This window comes from Silurus meridionalis, chromosome 24 (genome assembly GCF_014805685.1).
Source record: "Silurus meridionalis isolate SWU-2019-XX chromosome 24, ASM1480568v1, whole genome shotgun sequence".
Lineage (NCBI taxonomy): Eukaryota > Metazoa > Chordata > Actinopteri > Siluriformes > Siluridae > Silurus > Silurus meridionalis.
Window position 1 is genome coordinate 5,885,356 of NC_060907.1, and position 19,628 is coordinate 5,904,983.

General features: G+C 40.2%; 1 protein-coding gene across 2 annotated transcripts; it reads right to left on the minus strand.

Annotated features, from left to right (window-relative positions):
- Window positions 1-4,508: 4,508 nt before the first annotated feature.
- junba (JunB proto-oncogene, AP-1 transcription factor subunit a) lies at window positions 4,509-6,321 on the minus strand. 2 transcript variants are annotated; one of them, XM_046837563.1, is made up of 2 exons: window positions 6,123-6,320; window positions 4,509-5,847 (listed from the first exon to the last, which is right to left on the minus strand). In XM_046837563.1, the coding sequence occupies exon 2, from the start codon at window positions 5,804-5,806 to the stop codon at window positions 4,931-4,933; it is 876 nt and encodes a 291-aa protein (XP_046693519.1). In that variant the 5' UTR covers window positions 5,807-5,847; window positions 6,123-6,320; the 3' UTR covers window positions 4,509-4,930. The 2 variants fall into 2 exon arrangements, with proteins under 2 accessions (XP_046693519.1, XP_046693518.1); XM_046837562.1 differs by having other exon boundaries at window positions 4,509-6,321.
- Window positions 6,322-19,628: the final 13,307 nt, after the last annotated feature.

Below are 19,628 nucleotides of genomic sequence, written 5' to 3' on the forward strand. Positions count from 1 at the left end.
CTTCACCAGGGTCCGTATCCCACTGAATCCAGAACCTAAGGCGTCTTCTGTGAGGAAGTTGGGACACTTAAATATAAATAACAGCAATGTGATTATTTGCGTTAAATAATTATACATAAATTCATATTCTATTTACAATAAAATAAAAAAAATGACAATATATACCATTTTAAGGAAAAAAGTCATTTTAAATTTGATAGCTGCAACATGCCTCAAATAGGTTAGAACACGGCCATATCCAGGACCACAGGCACTAATGCACTCCCATACCATCAGAGCTGCAGCTTTTTGAACTAAACACTGAAGACAAGCCAGATGGTCCCTCTCTTCTTTAGTCCGGAGGACTTGGTGTCCATGGTTTCCAAAAAGAAAAAAATTTCAAATCATCTGACCACTGAACAGTTTTCCACTTTACATCAGTAGAACTTTGGCCAAGAGAGGATGTCCGCGTTTCTGAATCATGTCATCGTCTTTGCATGATAACCTGAAATGTAACCTGCATTTGTGGATGACATGACAAACTGTGTTCAGACAATCATTTCTAGAAGTGTTAATGAGCCCATGCAATGATTTTTACTACAGAATCATGACTGTTTTAAATGCAGTTCTGCCTACAGGCCTGAAGATCACAAGCTTCCAATACTGATTTTTACTCTTGTCCTTTATGTACAGAGATTTCTCCAGATTATTTGAAACCTTTGATGATGATATGTACTGTAAATGATATGATATTCAATGGTTTTGCATTTGCATGTTCAGTAAACGTTCAGTAAATGAGGAACATTATTCTGGAATTGTTCCACACTTTTGTAGACGGTCTTTTACAGATTGGTGACGCTCTGCCCAGCTTTACTTTTGAGAGATTTTTATCAGATGGTCATTAGTTCAAATCCAAATGGTTTGGACATGTGCAGAGGAGGGACATAGGGTATATCGGTAGGAGAATGCTGAGGATGGAGCCGCCAGGAAGGAGGAAAAGAGGAAGACTAAGGAGGAGGTTTATGAATTTGGTGAGGGAAGACATGCAGGTAGTTGGGTTGAAAGAGGCAGATGTAGAGGACAGAGGGGAATGGAGACGCCAAATGGGAGAGACCGAAAGAAGAAGATTAGTTCAAATCCCAGCATTACCAACCTGCCACTGTTGGGCCCTTGAGCAAGGCCCTAAACACTTAACCGCTTATTTAAGATCATGCAGGATAAGGCGTGTGTCAAATGCCTTAAACGTGTTAAACATATAAAACGTGTTAAGCCTTCTGACCTCTAGATGGAGGCCTTTTACAGATGAAATGTTTTGGTGTTTGATAGGAAAGTTCTGTCATGTTTATAAAAACAGCAGGTGATACACTTGTCTCCTGGAAGACGCTTGATGTTCAGCGATGTCTATCCAGGTCACATTACGTCTTTACCCTGTGTGTAGATCTTGCGTGTGAGACGATTCAAAGCTAGTTCAGCTGACCAATAAGGGAAGCTTTTAGGCTCCAGTTGAACACGGTGAACACATTAATCTTGAACACCTTTTACGGGAAATGGAATAGATATGCTCTTTATTTAAGAAAATCAACATGTAATAGATGGTGGTGTTTTCTGTAAAGAGGCATTTGACATTTTGAAGAAGGAGTCTCCAGTGTCAGGACACGGTTTCTTGCTAATATGACAAGCTGTGCTTTTTTAAAACTTCAACAGAAAAAAAACCCCAAGCAGGCTGGTGAGGGAATGACTGTTTCAAGCTTTAATGTAAGTAATAACAGGAAGAGACAGGCCACATTGTTAAATGTAGCTATAAATGGATAAAAGGTATGACTCTTGACACCCTAAATGCTGTAGTGAGTTGTCAGGAGTGCAGCTGTGCGCCTCTGGTGCAAGCAAATTGGCCATAACTAGCTCTTATGTTACAGAAAGTACAGTAAACATATATTAACGCTGATCCCTGACTCGGATAAAGTGTCCTCATGCCTCCATTTGGGGTTACCGAGACTGGGCTTGGCTCTCTAATGCTACCTCGGGAACAGGCGTGGACTTGTTGCTCGTTATTACATCATGGTGCACCTTCTTTAAGCAGGTCTTGTGGTGAAAACAAGAATGATCTCTAATAGCATTGAAGCATAGACTGGTACCTGGCACCAAGATCCTTTAAGTTCTTTATGTTGGATCCTCCTTCGGAGCAGACTTGTTTGTCCAGCACGTCAGATAGATGCCGATTCAGATTACGATCTGGGCAATTTGAAGGACATGTTATCACCTCGAAATCTTTGTCTTGACCCTCAAAACATTTCTGAACATCAGTTTGGATATAAGGTCCCATGGTGGTCTAGTGGTTAGGATGTGGCGCTCTCACCGCTGCAGCCCGGGTTCGATCCTCGGTCAGGGAACCAACCCCAGCCATTAGGGTTGCACCAGCCTTAGTGCGGTCCCAAGCCCGGATAAATGGGGAGGGTTGCGTTAGGAAGGGCATCCAGCGTAAAAACACGTGCCAAATCAAACATGCGGTTGGTCCGCTGTGGCGACCCCTAATGGGAGAAGCCGAAAGAAAGTTTAGTTTGGATATGCAGGGCTCCTGCTATTAGGGAACATTGTTTTCATATAGGGGTGTAACTTGGTCTGTTCCAAAGTTTAGGTAAATGGTATGTCTTATTCACAGGAGTCTGACCCAAAGATTCCCAGCAGAACATTGCCCAGAGCATCACTCTGCCTCACTTGCTCATCTTCCTCCTATAATCCATCTCTGTTGCCATCTCTTCCCCAGATAAAATATGCACTCGGCCGTCCTCATGAACACTAAATCCTGCTTCCAGTACCATTAGGAGCAAGATAGAAGATCTCACCATCTCAAGACATGTGCACATATTAGAGCATAGTGGCCAAACATTCCTAATACGCATATATTTCCAGGAGGAAAACTGGACAACCCAAAGGAAACCCATGCAGGAATGTTAAAAAAAAAAAAAAAAACCTCCACACAGGTGGCAATGCTGAAGAACCCACCGTACCACCACGGTGCCTGTGGAAAAACCTGAAATAAAAAAGGTGTTTCCAATAAATAATTCGAGATTTATTTTATTACTTCTTGAAATGGTTTGTGTGTCATTTTACAATCAAGAGGACTTGGATGGAAAAATAAGAATTTAGAGCCCTTTAGAGATCCCTTTTGCTTTATGATGTCCAGCACTGTTCATAAGGTGATCATTCAACCTCTATGTGTAGACATAGGTGGATTGGTGGGGGGCAGTTACAATAAAGGCTTTCAATCACTTTAATATCAGTCACTGCTCATGAGATGGCAACTGCATGAGAAATCTTTTTGAAATACTGATGTTCATTACAATCCAAAAAAAACCCCACCTCAGACTAACCACATGACCTCATTAATTGGCAAGATCTAGACCACTTTGGAGATGCCTTTTAAGGATGTCCAGCACTGTTTAGAAGGTGAACTTTAACCTCGACGTGGAATAGGTAGTATGTATCAGGGTGTATAATTACGGCTCCAATAAAGGAAATGATTATAATAATATTGATAATAAAAAAATGGAGTGTTTCCAATAAATAATCGAAACCCTAGAGATTTTTATACTGAATTATATAAATCGTGTCCTGAAGTGGTTCGGATGTTATTTTGCAGGAGGACATTGAGACGCCTTTTGCTTTATAATGTCCAGCACTGTGCATAAGGTGATCATTAAGCCTCTATGTGTAGACATAGGTGGTACATATACTGCATCATTGGGGGGGTGTGGGGGGTCACCTGCTCACTAGTGATCTGTTCTGACTGACTTGTGGATAAATTTGATGCATAGTGACCCTTGATTCCTATATGAGATGGCAATTGCATTTGGATATCTTTTTTTGAAATAATGATATCAAAGGTGTTCATGTAAATAATAAAAAAAAAACCCCATTCATTAACCACGTGACCTCAGTAATTGATTGAAGGTAAATAATGGGAAATAAACAATGTGGCAAAAACCACCACCATCACCACCAACAATAACAGCAAGAAATGTGAATCTATTAATAGGCGAAAACAAATCTGCTTTTCACTGACGCGACCTCAATCCTTTGTTTTTTTCTGTCTCTCTCGACTCTTTCACGTCGTTTGTGCTTGCGATCGCTCTAAATTTGTGCAAACTACCCGGAAAAATGTGCGCGGTTCTTATTTTTATCTCAGGTTTTCTTTTCGCCGAAACTGTTTTGGGAACTCGAGAGTCAGGGAAATTCCCCCAAGTTTCTTCTTTTCTTTACCCATTCACACGCGCGAGCGGCTCATTCACTGAACTTCAAAGCGAAAAAAAAAAAAAAACTGTGTTTAAACCGGTAGTGTGGGCGGGGTTTCCTGGCAGTTTTACTCTCAATGACGTACATGTTAAATATTTGCCCATTTTTGGAAACTACTTGTGACGTAAGCGCGTTCTCGTACACGGCGCGCGCACTAAGAAAAGTCAGAAAAGTAATGAATGATCTCTGTTTGTACATTCAGGATGTATTATTACAAATCACACACACCGGCTGGATTGTTTTTTTACAAGTTTTTTTTTACTTAAATAAAATAAAAAGAAAAAAAAAACCCTTTACAGTAAAGATTTCTCTGAAATAACCTGACGTAAAGAGTGAAAATAAGTTATCGTGATGTATTCATAGGATATCACTCGCACAAAGATGATAAAGTTTTCCTGACACGTTTTCAGTCCTTTCATTTGTCTTTCGTGTGCATTTCATCTGGAACCATACGAACAACATGTTTATAAAGGAAATGCTTTTAAAAGAAAAACACAACAAAACCAAAAAAACAATACATACACGTAGCAACACATTGGAAAGTTTTCTACAAGAAACATGATTGATTCAGTGCTGCAATATTATCAAGACATCTTCCAGTGTTTCCCCTTTTTTTTTTTCCTTAAAAAAAAAAAAAAAAAAAGTCCTTGAGTTCTTCTCAGTACGACTTAATTTTTGGGGTCAGCATTAATTGGCACCCGCTGCTCACGTGCGTCATGACTTTCTGCTTGAGCTGGGCGACCTGCTCGCGCAGCATGGACGCGGTGTTGGACAGACCCGCGTTGTCCGTCTTCAGCACCTTCACCTTGTCCTCCAGCCGCGAGATGCGCTCCAGCTTCCGCCGTCGGCACTTGGTGGCCGCGAGCCGGTTGCGCAGGCGCTTGCGCTCGGCCTTCATGCGCTCCTGGTTCTCCATGTCGACCGGCGAGGTCGGTGGCGAGCCGTCCGCGCACGCGCCGTGCACGTCGGGGACGATCTGGGGCTCCTCCTTGAGCGCAGAGATCCTGGGCGCGTGCAGGGCGTGCGGGAAAGGGTGGTGGGGGTGATGGGGGTGGTGGTGGTGGTGGTGGTGAGGCTGCTGCTGATGCTGCTGGTGAGGGTGGTGGTATTGGTGGTGGTGAGGCAGGTAGCTGATGGTGGCGCTGGGGTAGGTGGAGGGCGCAGCCGCTTGCTGGACGCTAGTGTTCGGGCTGCAGCTGTTCAGCGTGGCGTAGACCGGCGCATCAGGCGGCGCGCACGGCGGCACACCTCCGGCGCCCAGCGACACGTTCGGCGGTGCCACCTGGTTCATTTTGTGAAGCTCGTCCAGCGCTTTGACGAAGCCGTCCGCGAAGCCTTCCTGCTCCTCGGTGATGGAGCGACCGTACAGGTGGTACTGACCCGGTGTGGGGCTTGTGATCACGCCGCCGCCGCTTTGCGCGATGAGACGCTCCAGCTCCGGAGAGGCGAGTTTCAGAGAGCCGGCGTCTGCGCTCCCGGTCGGGTAGAAGTCGCTCTTGAAGTTGCGGTAGGGCTCCACAAAGCTGGTGCTCATGCTCTGTTTTAGGAGCTTGTAGTCGCGCAGGGTCACGGCGTCTGGATTGCCATAAGCAGAGAGAAACGAGTCGTCATGATAAAACGGCTGCTCCATTTTGGTCGATATGTGACACATTTAGAAAGCAGGGCTTTTTTTTTTTTCTTTTTTTTCTTTAAATGATAAGATTTCTCAAAATATGTAAAGAATATGAGTAAAACTCTTATAGCGCACACTGTCCATACATCTTTTGCGTAAGTTCCGTAAATATTAACGGGAAAATCAATAATCTACATAAAAAAAAAAGATCCACGAAAAAAAAAAAATCAAACTGTACCGAGTTTTCAGACGCTTTTCCCCCTTTTTTGTGTCCTTTCACAGCTCACAGCAAAACGATGCTCCAAACACTCCTTCCGATACGCTATACACACACTCGTATAATACGGGTACGCACACATACACACACTCGTAGACCGCGAGCGCGCGCACGCTTCCGCCCCGCAGCACGCGTCGTCTGAAATTCACGCGCGTCGGCGCGCCTCCGTTTTATACGCGCGGAGCGTGGCCGGGGGGTGGTGGTGGGGGGTACGCGTCGACCTATCGAGCGCCACGCGCCACGCCCCGGTCGGGTGACGTGGTTGCCAGGAACTACCCCCAGAGTTAAAAAACAAGGCACGGGGGCGCGCGCTCTCGCGTAGTCTCGTTTCCACAGACGCAAATGCGACTTGCCCGTTAGAAGAAAACACACACTTACACGCGCGCGCGCGCACAAACAAAACTAAACAACCAAACAAGCACTTTTAGGAAACTTTCCCGCAAATGGTGGGAATGTAGCTTCAGCAGCAAGAGCCCCAGCTCAGTATTATAATCATATGGGAACATAAAGAAATTAATAAATAATAAGATGCAATAATAAATCCATCCATCCAGTATTTGAAGTGAAACAGTGACATTTTAGTTTTAGAGAAAATAAAACATATGGTGATCCCTGACTTTTCCATGTGCTTCTTCAACAAAACATTTACCTCAAACTTAAAGGCTCACAATTTTATATTGTCTCAGGATGCGGTCAGGAGAACATTTCCCTTTACTTGAACTAGGAGATCCAAACCTGTTCCAGCATGACAACCCCCTGTGCACAAAGCCAGCTTCATGTAGACGTGCTTTACATGGTTTGGAGTGGAAGATCTCCTGCTAAAGAGGTATAAATACTATTGCACACCTTTGGGATGAATGTGAATGCTGACTGCACCCCAGGAACCTCCTCACCTACATCAGTACCTGACTTTACTGACGCCATTGTAGCTGAATGAGCGGAAACCTCCATAAAATCTAGTGGAACATCTTCTCAGAAGAGTGGAGGGTATTGTAAAAGCAAATGGGGACTAAATGTGGAATAAGATGTTCAAAAGCAAAATACTAGTGTTTATGTGTAGTTATAAAGAGCTTGTATGGGCATTATCAAATGTTATAAAGTTTTTTTAAAAACACATTTACTAAGTATAAAAGCTAATCCTTTTTAATTGTTGCTTTGGCATCGAAATTACATCAAAATATCTCATTTATTTCCATTTGAACACAAAGGTCTCGACTGATGGATTCTATTTCATCATTGTTTTTTTTTGTGTTTCATTTACGGGTGCAATACTGTTTACATTCTGTGTGTAATACATGGGATTCCAGTCCAGCGTAGGAGACCCATACACATACCGAGGCCTAGTTTAGGTGGTTTGACCTACCAGCACATATTTTGTGAGGTGGGAAGAAACCGGAGAACCTGAATGAAACCTACACAGACTCGCGGAGAACATATGAAACCACCTATCTACCCACACACACACACACACACACACACACACACACACACACACACACTAAACTGAGCTTAGGATGGATTGAAGAACCTTGGTGATGGGAGGCAGCAATGTGTCCCACCACATGAGCAAATGACAGCATCGATGCTTCACTTCCTGTTTATATAAGCCATATGGAAATCTGATATGTAGCAATATATGGTACATATAATAGATACATGTTATGTTTGGATTTCTCAGATATAGAAATTTATGTTGGATAGTTGAACATACTGTATATGCCACATATATTTCTAAATATTACAGAAATGGCTGTAACATATGTTTTCCCAACACACACACACACACTCCCACACACACACCAACACACACACACATATATACACACTCAATAAATACAAATAATAAATAATGTTATATATATATATATATATATATATATATATATATATATATATATATATATATATATATATATAAAAAATAAAATAATAAAAATTAAATCATGAATATAAAATAATTTGATTTGTAATTGACACCTTTGTGAGCTTTGCTTCATGAACCCCTACGTTAACCTGAAGTTCAGCATACACAACACAAAGGCCTTTTACTAAAAACCTTCTCCATGGCATTCTTTATAATAGATATAAACGCATCAATTGATGTAATTGATAATTTTTGCTAATTATTCCATGAACAAGATGCATCACACCTGTAGGAAAATAATATTCATGGAGAATACATTCCTGCTTCAGTTACTCAATAAAAACCCAACTACTACAATCTTAGGCAAACAATAAGCCCAAAATATAAAAATATTAAACTTTCCAGGTTTTTAAACAACAAATTATTGATCAGGAATTGAGCTCAAATGAAACAAACACTGTGAGCTTCTTATCAGGTCTTTCATGGACTCTATCAGGTGTAGCAGTTAACCAAATAATGACTGATTGACATTCAAAATAGGTATATATTTTATATATTTATTATGTGTGAAGTTTTTAAAAATAAAAATCTTACATAAAAAATGTGCTATGATTTGTAATGTTGCGTTTGATAAGAGTATAGAATTGAATTTCCCCTGTTCCTATTTTTCCCCCCACAAAAAGTGCACTATGGCAGAAGAAAAATGAACACAGGAGGTTTCAGAAAAGTGTTTGTTTCATTTTTGCTCATTTCCTGACCAAATAATGTTAAGTTTAGAGCAATAAAGGCTTTATATTTGCCGTTTTGGGTCTTTTTTTGGTCCCAGGATTGTTGGCCTGTTCTGTTAGTGGAAAGTTCAAACAGCTTGAATATGGTAATTAACAGCTGAATGTAATAGTTGTCTGGTTTTTTTAATTTCCTGTCTATTGAATTAAATTTTTTTCAGCTACAGAAAATTTGTACAGATTTACAGAAGGTAAAATGATACTAAATTATGAACAGTGGTGTAAACTAGCAAATTACAAATACTCTCGATACTGTCATTAAGTCGATTTCCTCAGGAATTGTACTTTATTAAGTATTTTAAAAACAGTGTTCTTTTACCTGTGCACATTTTTTGTGCTGTATCAGTACTTTTACTGCGATAATTTCCCTCAAAGTGTCATCGCTACTTTATGTTTACGGTGATTGGCTAAGGAGAATCATCAGTTCAGTGATTCCCGTCCAATCAAGTCGCACATAGAAAGCTTGCATCAGACAGATTTTACGACGCGTGGCAACAATTTAATTTAGTGTGGTGGATGCTTCAACAAGCTACAGCTACAAATACAGCTCTTCAGTATCCTTGGCCACAAGTGAAAGAGCTTTATTTGCTGTGAAATTGAAGAACAGCAATTGTGTCATTACGTCATATCAACTAGACCAGTTGAAAAATCAGCATTCAAGAGATCTTTCTCTAATTTGAAAAAACCCAAGTAAGTTTAAGTAAGTTCTGATTATATGCTAATGATCATATCTTCAATATAAATATGTTAAATGGTATGATTTGTGATAGAAGAGTATCTGTAAGAGTGAAAGAGAACGTTTATAGGACTGTGGTGAGACCTGCGATGTTGTATGGTGTAGAGACAGTGGCGTTGAGTAAAAGACAGGAGGTGGAGCTGGAGGTAGCAGAGCTGAAGATGTTGAGGTTTTCGTTGGGAGTGACGACGATGGACAGGATTAGGAATGAGTTTATTAGAGGGACAGCGCATGTAGGACGTATTGGAGACAAGTTGAGGGAGGTGAGATTGAGATGGTTTGGACATGTGCAGAGGAGGGACATGGGGTATATCAGTAGGAGAATGCTGAGGATGGAGCCACCAGGAAGGAGAAAAAGAGGAAGACCAAGGAGGAGGTTTATGGATGTGGTGAGGGAAGACATGCAGGTAGTTGGGTTGAAAGAGGCAGATGTAGAGGACAGGGGGGTTTGGGGATGTAAATGTGCAATTTTTCCGGAAAATTGTAGTTTTTATGAGCCCATGTGAATTAGGGATGCACCGAATGTTTGGCAACAAAAAGATTCTACTCTGGAGTACTTTTAAACAGGCTACTTTTTACTCATACTTTGAGTAGTATTTAGGACAGATAACTTTACTCTACTTACACTATTACTTTATGATTTTTCTCTACTCTTTCCACCACTGATTATGTATGATGGAAACAGTTTGGGCTCCATAAACTATCCTGAGGTCGATTCCCAGTTCAAAACAAGAACATTAATATAGTCGACCCCAAAGCTTTTCATTGCAAAACAATAACTCGGTGGTTTGCTGATAATAATAATAAAGCAATGGGCTGATTGTGGTTAGTGCCCTTGTGGCCTTTTACCTCAGTTTCTCTGCTGAGAAGAAGGGCCATCTGAGCCGGCTTATGAAATCTCCTCCACTGTGTAGGATGGAGAGAAAAGAACGAGGAGGTGTGGAGGACAACGGAGGCATGCGGCCTCGAGTTTGAGTTGGTTTCATTTCCGAGCACAATTTCCTACAGAGGGTTTGCCAATTCGATCCATTCCAAATGCCATATAAACACTATATATATAAATATATTTAAGGTTCAGGCTCAAGGTTCAAGGTTTTTATTTGTCAATGCCATCATGTGTGCAGACATACAGAGGAATCGAACAGGACATACTCTTCTCTCTTATCAAGTGTTTACATTGTCAATGCAGTACAGAGAGTTTGTATAGGCAGTCAGTACACTATAGACAGATTTTGAGGGAACAGAAGTGTACTTGTAATATATATATATATATATATATATATATATATATATATATATATATATATATATATATATATATATATATATACAGTATATATACAGAATTCTGCGGGGAGTATAAAGTGTCTTATGTGCAATAAAGAAGTGTGAGAGTTCAGGAGTTGGTGGGAGAGGGAGGTAATGGACAGAGAGAGAGAGAGAGAGAGAGAGAGAGAGAGAGAGAGAGAGAGAGAGAGAGAGAGAGAGAGAGTTCAGCATCCTGACAGCCTGATGGATGAAGGTGTTTGAAAGTGTTGTGGAGCGAGTTTAGAGGCTCTGGTACCTTCTCCCTGAAGGCAGGAGGCTGAAGTGGAGGTTTGATGGGGCTCTGATTTTTACCCTGTTGAACATGAATGACTGCACCCCAGGCCTCACCTCTATCAGTAGCCAGCTTTACTAACACTGTATCTGAATGAGCACAAATCTCTAAATACACACTCCAAAATCTAGTGAAACACACCTGCCCAGAAGAGTGTAATTATAACAGCAAATGGGGAGTAAATGTGGAATAGGATGTTTACATTTGTTCGCAAGTTGTAAGTGTAAAGATCCTCAGAGCCCCAGTGCAGTGTGATAAGACTTCAAGTGATGGCATTTAAAAAGCAAGAAACAAAAACAAAAACTCCATGCAGGTGTGTGTGTTTTGTTGCGTTGGTGAGATAACACACGGTTTTGACACGACACCTGTTTTTGAGGAGGGAAAGACATGGGTGTCTGTTGAATATGTTAATATGTGCTGAATCAGTACACACCAGGCTCACTGCCAAAAGCATTCAACCCACACAAGCTCACACACACTCATAGATCTGGAGGTAACCTCAGGTGTCGTGTCCCTGCATGCCGTGTGGGCTTATTGTCTTTGGGAGAAGTATCTATCTATCTATCTATCTATCTATCTATCTATCTATCTATCTGTCTGTCTGTCTGTCTGTCTGTCTGTCTGTCTGTCTGTCTGTCTGTCTGTCTGTCTGTCTATCTATCTACCTAAATACCTACCTAAATACCTACCTAAATACCTACCCATCCATCCATCCATCCATCCATCCATCCATCCATCCATCCATCCATCCATCCATCCATCCATCCATCCATATACTCTTCAGTAATATACTCTAAAAAACCTTGAGAAAATCTAATAATTTCAGCCAACTCCAACAATTATTGGCTCCCTTATTAAAAATTAAGAAGTGCCAACACTTTGGCCCAACATTACACAATACATTTCTACAGGAACGCTTCTGTCCTGGCGACTTTCCCGTATCGAATGCTGCTGACACAAGTACATTATTCTTTGTTAAATAAGAAAAACAACACACAAATGATTGTTTTTAGAATATTTAGGGCATCTTTTATACAAGTCCCTGTTACTATAGAAACTACAATGTATAAAAACATGCAGCCAGAACTAGCGTTGAAGTTTTGACCAATCAGAATCAAGGATTCAGAGCTGTACAAATGTCAAAATAAAGGACAGCTACTGTAGATTAAAAATAAACACTAATGAAAGTGTTTTATTCATAGTGCTTATATTAACACCACAGTAGCAAAGGCAATTTATAGAATGACTAATTTCATTTCTTTCTCTTTTTTCTTTCTCATGTTGATGCAGTACCATGTGCTAGATCATGAATGGGCGAGTCATATCGAAAGCAGAGAGAGAGAGAGAGAGAGAGAGAGAGAGAGAGAGAGAGAGAGAGAGAGAGAGAGACAGACAGAGAGAGGAAACATAACTGTGTAAGCGTGTGGTAGCGTTAGAGAAAATAGTGGCTTCCGTGACTCTTCTTTGGTATCTCAAAATCAAAATAGCGGCACACGAAATTGGTTTCCTCTTTGACGGCTCATTAACTTTAAGCCTATAAATAGACCAGTGGCAGCTTTACAAGCAAGATTCACTTCTAAAAACCCTGCGTATTGACAAAGTGTTTCAGATTATTTACCTTTTTTATAATTTGTATTATTTGGGGAAATTTTATGCCGTTCATAAGACAATAATGCATTGAAAATGTACTGTATTAGCATTTGCTAGTGATCAATTGTTGTTTATGACTTGAAACAAAGTCGACTGACATAAGCAGTTACGATTATGAACTTTTAAACTACAAAAAAAAATTCAAAACAAACAAAAAAACGCCAGATTAACATAATTTTAGCTAGACACCATATATTAGGCAAGAGGTCAAGATGTTTTAAAAGGTTGTAAGTTCAAATCCCAGCACCACCAAGCTACCACTGCTGGTCCTTGTAAGTCATTCTGAATAAGGGTGGCTGCCCAATGGCATAAGTGTAAATATTAGCAAAACATGATTATGAGCAATATGAGATTAGCGCTTAATGTAAACCACATTACAGTGGAACCCGGTTATGTCGATGTCCTAGGGGGTCGCCAAAAATCATCGAGATAACCGATGATCGAGATAAATGAAAATCAAAATGGCGGCAATATATTAACGTGCTTGAAATTTCTTTATGTACATGATGTAGGTTAATAAATGAGAATGTGCATGCACGTGTTTTTGAAGGGGTTTTTTACACAACAGCGTTGCCGCGATTTGTTTGAAGGCATGCTATAAAAATACATACAGTACATGTTTATCTGTCAGGAATCCACCTGCCACGCCCCCTTCGGCCCTTCTTCAGTGTATCAGGTGTTTTCTCGGCCGCTTTCTCTGAAGCTCCCGGCTTCAATCGCGCACATATGGTGCTCGTTTAGCATCATCACCAGCTCCTATTTAAACTTCCACACTCTCACTGTCCGATATTGTTGGTATATGTTGGTTCACGGCGGTCGTTGTTATCGCTGATGCGTATCCCGATGCGTGTCTTCCCACGTTCCGCGCCGCCAAGCGCGGCTTTCGCCTCCCGTTCATCGCATAACATTTAACAACAAAAGGCATATGTGCACTAACTAACAGCAGAGATTCACCAGTATACAATACAACACCTGTAGCAGCTGTAAGCCTTGATTTTTCCGCCACTTCATGAGTTCTTCTGCGGCTGCACCGAGATAACCGACGTTAAATGGCAAATTTTTCCCCCCTTGTGCTCGAGATATTAGGGTTTGGCGACATAACGGATAAAAAATGTTCAGAAAAAGCGAGAATATGGCGGTTCCACTTCAAAAACGTCGACTTAATAGGGTTGTCGAGGTAACCGAAGTCGAGATAAGCGGGTTCCACTGTATTTAAAAAAAACAAACCTATCAGTCAAATTGTATTATGATTTTCTGAAGCAGTGTATGTGACTAACACCAGTGGCGGGCTGAGCATTCGGTGCCTGGGCCTTCAGTGTGGACTTAACCGACTTAATCCACCTTTCAATTCCACCACTATCACGCAATTATAGAAACCATCAATACAATACAAAAACGCAATATAACAACGCCTGGCATTAGAGAGAGAGGCATTTCACATATGGAGGGTGAATACCATTTTACTAAAGCAAGAAACCCAGTTCACTGGTTTGAATGTGAAATAAACCCTTTCCCGGGCTGAGACAAGTTAGCTAGCTTCTGGGTTGGCCGACCTCCTCACGATGTCTATTTTACATTTACATTTACATTTGCGGCATTCAGCAGACGCTCTTATCCAGAGCGACGTACAAGCATACACTTTTGAAATACAATTACATACAATTTAAAAGTATGTCCGAGACCATATCAATTTCTCTTCCACCATAGGCATAAAAAAGTCTAACTCTGGTGTATTAATGTGTGCAGAGCTACACACATGTTTTGCCAGTCAAACTTGGCTGTAACAGTTTCCCTCTGACCAACCAATCAGAGGACGGAAAAATGCTGATGCTATTCTGGGCCAGCTAGCTGCCCTGTGAGGCGAATATGAAATCTGATTGGTTAAAGAAACATATTTATTTATTATAGAGACTATGGTAAAAAAAAAAAAAAAAGGCCAGCAGAACAGACATTGCAGGCTCTGGGCAGATTGACATGGCAGCACATAGAGGCTGAAATCTGATTGGACAAAAAAATCTACATACACGTACTGGAAGCAGTGCAGCAAAAAATAAATAAACTGTTGTAAATAAATTAATACAATTTCATGGAACAAATATTAGAATTTAGGTTGTAAATGTAGGTCAGGGCTTCTGATAGTGTTTAGGCCAGCAACAAAGGCTTTGCTGGCCCTGACGGCCCACCACTGACTAACACACTGTCAGGACTCATGCCTAGCTGGCTAAAAATCCTTATATTAACAAGTTAAAATCGTGTTAAAATTTCCTTTCTGGTTAAGATATGCGAGTTAGCCGGTGGTTTTATTATTTTTATTTATTAATATTTTTTTCAGTTAAAAAACAGTTATTAAATGTAAACCTAAAATTCTCATAGAAATCTGGTCAGGTTAGCTAATATAATCTAGTCATCTTGAAGTATCGTAAGAGTTTTTAAGTTTGTAATCTAACATACCAGTGTAGATATATTCATTGTTAGAGACTCAAATCACTTTTGTATGTTGCTCTGGACAAGGGCATCTGCTAAATGCCATAAATGTAAATGTAAGATCATAAACATCTTAGAACATACTCTCCATATAAATGCCGACAGATTAGCTAATGTTAGCTAACCATGGTTATCATGAGATCAGTTAGAAACACAATCTAATCCACAAAGAAATCTCGACAGGTCAGTTAACCTATATAAAATATAAAATATAAAAAGAATCCTGTCAGGTTAGTTATTGTTATGCAGCTGGCTAGCTTTCTAAGCCTGTCAATAGTTTGAAGAACTTAGAAATTCCTACAGGTTTGCTAACAATAGCTATGAAAAGCTCGAGTTGGCTGTGAAGATTATAAACATCAATGACCATGGCTTTAAAAATCCACAGTAATCCCAGTGCGTTAACTAATGTTAACTAACTAGGTCATTTTAATCAAAAGGGTTTTTATCATTTATAAATACAAGTTTAAAAATCCTATAATTCTTAGCTAGATTGCAAGATTCAACATCTGTGAAGTAAAGATTCTCACAGAAATCATGTAAGATTAGCTTAAGATTGATAGCTAACGTTAGATGGCTTGCGTACAAAATGCCTTTAAAATCACCTCAGACGTCCTTTTCGTGTTCGCTAGGGGCTAGTATTTGCAGTGAAGCTTATATAATTGAAAATCCTCACAGAATAATGGTCTGCTTAGGTAGTGTTAATGAGCTGGCTAACAACATCTATAAGAAAACCATTAAGTTTTTTTTTTAAAGAAGTACAAATGAGCAGAATTGGTCTAAGTAAAAAAAATTTTTTTCCTTTCAGTCAACTTGTCCAAAGATTGTATTCTGGCTAATTTCAACACATACATCATTCTGGTCTTGTTTCTAGTTGAAACATATCAGATAAGAGTGTGAAAAAGAAAGAGAAAGAGAAAACGTGTGAAAGCATAAAAAAAAAAGTTGTTTGAGGTCAATGCATTTCCCACTACAAGGGGCCTTGAACTCGTAAGTGTGAGTTTCCTGTAGGTAAAGCGCGCGTGAAGGACGAGTGAATCGTGATAGGCGGACTGCATGTCCAGCACTCGTTTATTTTACTCTCCAACTTCTCAAGAAGTTCACAGATAATGAAGAATGACTCAAATGTTTAAGCGATTATCTAAAGGTATATCAGGGAGCAAAAATGAATAGTGTGTGTGTGTGTGTGTGTGTGTGTGTGTGTGTGTGTGTGTGTGAAAGAGAAAGAATGAGATCGAAAAGGGGACATTTGTAGTATATCAGCTGCAAAATCATTCATGCCATTGAACATGAGACCTGCAGGATGACCAAAAGGCTAAAGGCTAAATGAGTTCACCAACCATTAGCATTTCTTACACAAACACGCACACACACATATAAAGGTACATTTACGTATACAGTTGTGCCATTCATTAGACAGCCTTATTCAGAGCGACTTACATCTATATAATTCGTACAACCGAGGACCAAAGGGCCTCGCTTAGGGGCCCCGCAGTGGCAGATTGGCAAAGCTGTGATTTAAACTTACGACCTTCTGATCAGAAGTCAAACACTTTAACCACTGAGCTTCCCCTTCATTTGCGAGGTTAAAAAGGAACTTGTTTTAATAAAAAAAAAAAGATTTAGAATTACAGGTAGTCCCGCCTGATGATGGAGATGCGTTCCTATTGTAATTTGAAAATATCGTAAATCACAACATGGCCTAGCCTACATAGGAGTCTTAAAGAATGGTGATCAGTATGGGGTAGTATACTGTAGTTTTTTTAATAATTTAACACATTACAGTACATCATTTAGCAAAAACAGAGCAAGTTACAGTACCATACTGTAGTTGCCGCAGCAAACGTAAATTATTTGTACAATTTTGTCGTATTGCTATCGTCATGGGAAATTCGAAAAACTTGTACACGTGAACAGAACACGGTCGAGTGCAAAAGTTTACACACCACTTCACATTACCTTATGACATTTAATACCATGGGCTCCACAGATGCTCCTGTATGATCACAAATGATATCAGACTCCGACGTCCACACTTTTTACCCATTCTGTTATGTCTAAGTTTTTCTGTTCCCTTTATTCTGACTCGTGCCAAACCATGAGGAATTTTGAACCGAGTAGAGAAGAGAGAGAGAGAAAAAGGGAAGTGTTCATTATTAGCATGGAGAACAATGAGACAGAACCAGAGCGAGATCTGATTCCCACTGTTGAGATTGAACATGCCAACACACCTACAAAAAAACAGGTTTATATTTATTTTATTCTATAGATAAAGGTTAAAAAAATTGTTACAAAACAAGAGTATACAGCATGATGGAGAAAATAATCCAAGGGTTTTATATTAAAGCATTATTAAGTGTTTTATTCCTTTTATACCACAGAGATCCATGTAATCTTAAAAAAAGAATATAGCAGCTGAAACAGTTGTTTACTGAACCGTCACACTTTTTTCTTCTTAAAGACAGTTGGACAACCAACTAACACTGGAGACTTCTTCCATAATTGTTACTATAGTAACTAGAACATATATTGGAATAAGCATGTTTATTTTAACTACAAAACTAAACAACAAAAGTGTAGAAATAATGCATGATTACAGCAATAACTTCTCTCCACCTCATCTGTAGTGTACAGACATGAAGTTTTCCTGCTTCTTCTTATTCTCCTGTCTCCTCTACATCTGCCTGTTTCAAACCAACAACCTGCATGTCCTTCCTCACCACATCCATAAACCTCCTCCTTGGCCATCCTCTTTTCCTCCATTCTGCACATGTCCAAACCATCTCAATAATACCATCTTCTACAAAATGTCCTACCTGCACGGTCCCACTAATAAACTCATTTATAATACTGCCAATCCTCATCCTCAGCATCTTTAACTCTGCTGCCTCCAGAGTTTTCCTGCATTTGTTGAACCAATGCTGAACCAACATGGCTACCATTTCATACTTCAGCACCATGCAATTCCATCTGGACTAGAGCTCATTGGAACTCACTGCACCATACAACAAGACAAGGTTTCTCTCAAAAACCTAGTAGTCTCCAAACCTTTGGCAGCCATTGTAGATGATAAACCTGTTCCAGCAAGACAATGCCTCTGTGCACAAAGCTGGCTCTGTGAAGATCTGCTTTGGGATGAATTTTTCATGCTGACTGCACCCCAGGCCTCCTAACCTCACCTTCATCAGTACCTGACTTTATTAACACCCTTGTGTCAGAATAAAATCTCACCCAAATGTTCACAAATTCTAGTGAAACATTTTCCCAGGAAGAGTGGAGCTTATTATAACAGCAAATGGAGACTAAATGTGGAATGGGATGATCGAAAAGAGGCTCAAAAAGGAACCTCGTCCTCATCTGGGTGCCACCGAATGTCCATTTATTATGTTATTATGTAACACTTGCATGACCCAGTAGATCTTGAGCTTGTGATTGAAAATGGCAGATTATTTATTTAAACAGTGGTATACTGTATGTACGAGATTTAATTATAATAGTATCTGTGGGCAGAAATAAGCTCAGAGTCCATCTGGAGTCATTAGTTACATTACATTACGACGGTGAAGGACAAAAAACAAGATGCCACCCCGAGCAAGCTGGCGTACACAGTGACTCTGACAGCCAAACACACACACTCACACACACACAAACAGTGACAGCCTGACACGCCTCCACTCCCTCCTAGCAAGCTGCTGCTCACCAAGCACTTAACTTTTGGCCCACGCGGCCAAATGGACCGAACAAAATCTGCGTGAGCTTTTCTCGGGCAAGGTTAGCGTTAGCATGCTAGTCAGTGACCCGTGAGTGCCCTGTAGGGTGCGGTGAGTCAGGTAACAGTGACTCTCTCCATCTCTTCTCTTCTCTTCTCTTCTCTTCTCTTCTCTTCTTCTCTTCTCTCTCTTCTCTTCTCTTCTCTTCTCTTCTCTTCTCTGTTTCAAACCCCCAATGGAAAGGAGAGAATGCACCACCAACCCATGGACATCCAAGTTCAGTCTCCAGTTAAGTCTTCAGTTTCCTTTCTTCCTTCCTTTCGTTCTTTCTTTCGTTCTTTCTTTCGTTCTTTCTTTCGTTCTTTCTTTCTTTCTTTCTTTCTTTCTTTCTTTCTTTCTTTCTTTCTTAGTTCATACATCCTTTTATTTTCTTTCTTTCTTTCTTTCTTTCTTTCTTTCTTTCTTTCTTTCTTTCTTTCTTTCTTTCTTTCTTTTGAATCTCTCTCTCTCTCTCTCTCTCTCTCTCTCTCTCTCTCTCTATCTCTCAATCTCTCTCTCTCTGTCTGTCTCCTGTTTTATCATAACAGATGGTTACTTCAGTTTATTCTCACTTAAACACACATCCGCATCATATGTTATCC

Bases quoted from the DNA above. Each gene is read 5' to 3' on its own strand.
- junba (XM_046837562.1), bottom strand. From the start codon at position 5,923: ATGTGTCACATATCGACCAAAATGGAGCAGCCGTTTTATCATGACGAC.